Genomic DNA, 1857 nt, shown 5'->3' with positions numbered 1-1857 from the left:
GAAACTTTATAAGCAATATTATTATCAGTATTATATTAGACCAAGAGTAGAAAAGTTTAAGAAAATTTATGCATTATTGAGTAAGCTATGGTCTCTGGGTTACTCCTCACCTGGGCAAATGCACTCCCCGACAACATCACATTGACACCCGAGATATTCCAAACACAGCATGCCACAATTAGCTTGAGTACATGTATTCGACTGATCTACCAAACATGAAGTAACGTTACATCGTGCAGTTCCCGTGACCGGGTCACAGTTTCCAGCGTCTCCCCCACAAGGGCATTCCCGGGAACATTTATATCCCCATCTCTTGTTAGCACACAGCCGACCACAGTGTAGTCCTTCGTATCCATGTGGACATATACACTCATGCGAGACGGGGTGGCAGATGGAGCCAACCGGACACTGACCAACATTGCAGGTCCCAATACTCACACTGCCTGAAATAAATTATTGTATTTATATATATATATTTTTTTGGCTCAATATTGAAACAATAGTCACAAATATAAAAGATGATGGTGATGATGATGATGATAATTGTGATGAGGTGATAGTGATATTAATTATGCTTTTGATTCAAATGTTGATGTTCATAACGATCATTCTTATGAGAATGATTTAAATAACAATAATGTTGATGATGCAGTCTATGTTAATAATACGGATGATGGTGAGGAAGAGGTTGTTGTTGATGATAATCTCAGGGCGGATCCATGATTTGAAGCAAGGCGGTTCAATTTTTTTTTCTCCAGAAAAACCCCATATATTCGTCCGAACCCACTGGATCCGCCACTGAATGTTACTAATGATGATGATGATGATGATGATGATAACGATGGTGGTGATTAATATCAGTCGAAATCATAAAAGTTTACCTTTTTCGCAGAATTTCTGTGGTTCTCCTACATAACAAAGTTCCCATGTGGTTGATGATCCATGGTCTACGAAACACCACGGTTGCTCCCGGCCAGGTGTATATCGGCAGTAGTTGTGGCGACGGGAGTATTGCGTCTCATTCCACGTATTACACTGGCGGCCTTTCGCTGACATACTCAGCTTACCACTGTAGTCTTGTGCGTTATTTTCCTTGAAACATTCTGTGTCTACATTCAAAATAGTTAAAATAATTATCACATTACTGCCGTCATCATATTAAATATTATTACTATTATATTATAGTCATAATAATAATAATAATAATAATAATTAATAATAATAATAATAATAATAATAATAATAATGCTTCTTGATTCCGTTTTTAAAATTTGTAAAATCAACATTGAATAAACAATTATGTAGTTTACTTCTCTGAATTTCACAAGCATATGGCATTGGAATTGAGCAATTGAATGATTTGATATTCCTTGTTGAGTCAACGACTGCACACATATTATCTTCCATAAGTTTAAGCTTGGAAATATATTCTGATTTTAACGGCAAACCAGTGACCCACTTCCAGTCGCCATTTCCACGGAACAAACCTGTGAAGAGAAATACACGGCTATTTATGGAGCCATTTTAAGTACTCGGTTATTTTGTAAGGAATACACAAATATTTATTAAGTAGGCCATATATTAGGCCTATAGCTATAATTATGCCTACTTATTGAGTCCTAAAAATACACGACTGTTCTCTGTAGCAAATGTTGCACGTACAGCATATTAAAAGCATAAATAATAATAATACTAATAATAATAATAATAATAATAATAATATAATAGCCTAAATAATAATAATAATAATAATAATAATAATAATAATAAAAATAATAATAATAATAATAATAATAATAATAATACTAATAATAATAATAATAATAATAATAATAATAATAATAATAATAATAATAG

General features: G+C 33.2%; 1 protein-coding gene across 1 annotated transcript; it reads right to left on the bottom strand.

Annotated features, from left to right (window-relative positions):
• Window positions 1-110: 110 nt before the first annotated feature.
• On the bottom strand, window positions 111-1497 carry LOC117112307 (cell death abnormality protein 1-like; the record flags this gene model as incomplete). The annotated part of the gene is made up of 3 exons (XM_033255370.1): window positions 1311-1497; window positions 882-1109; window positions 111-443 (listed from the first exon to the last, which is right to left on the bottom strand). Coding segments are annotated over exons 1-3 (658 nt in total), but the record flags the coding sequence as incomplete, so codon positions are not given.
• Window positions 1498-1857: the final 360 nt, after the last annotated feature.

The sequence above is a fragment of the Anneissia japonica genome, unplaced genomic scaffold (genome assembly GCF_011630105.1).
Source record: "Anneissia japonica isolate Jap-2015-1 unplaced genomic scaffold, ASM1163010v1 scaffold133989_len2240_cov145_single, whole genome shotgun sequence".
Classification (NCBI taxonomy): domain Eukaryota; kingdom Metazoa; phylum Echinodermata; class Crinoidea; order Comatulida; family Comatulidae; genus Anneissia; species Anneissia japonica.
The sequence above is the reverse complement of the archived record's forward strand: the minus strand, read 5'-3'. Positions and strand labels throughout refer to the sequence as shown.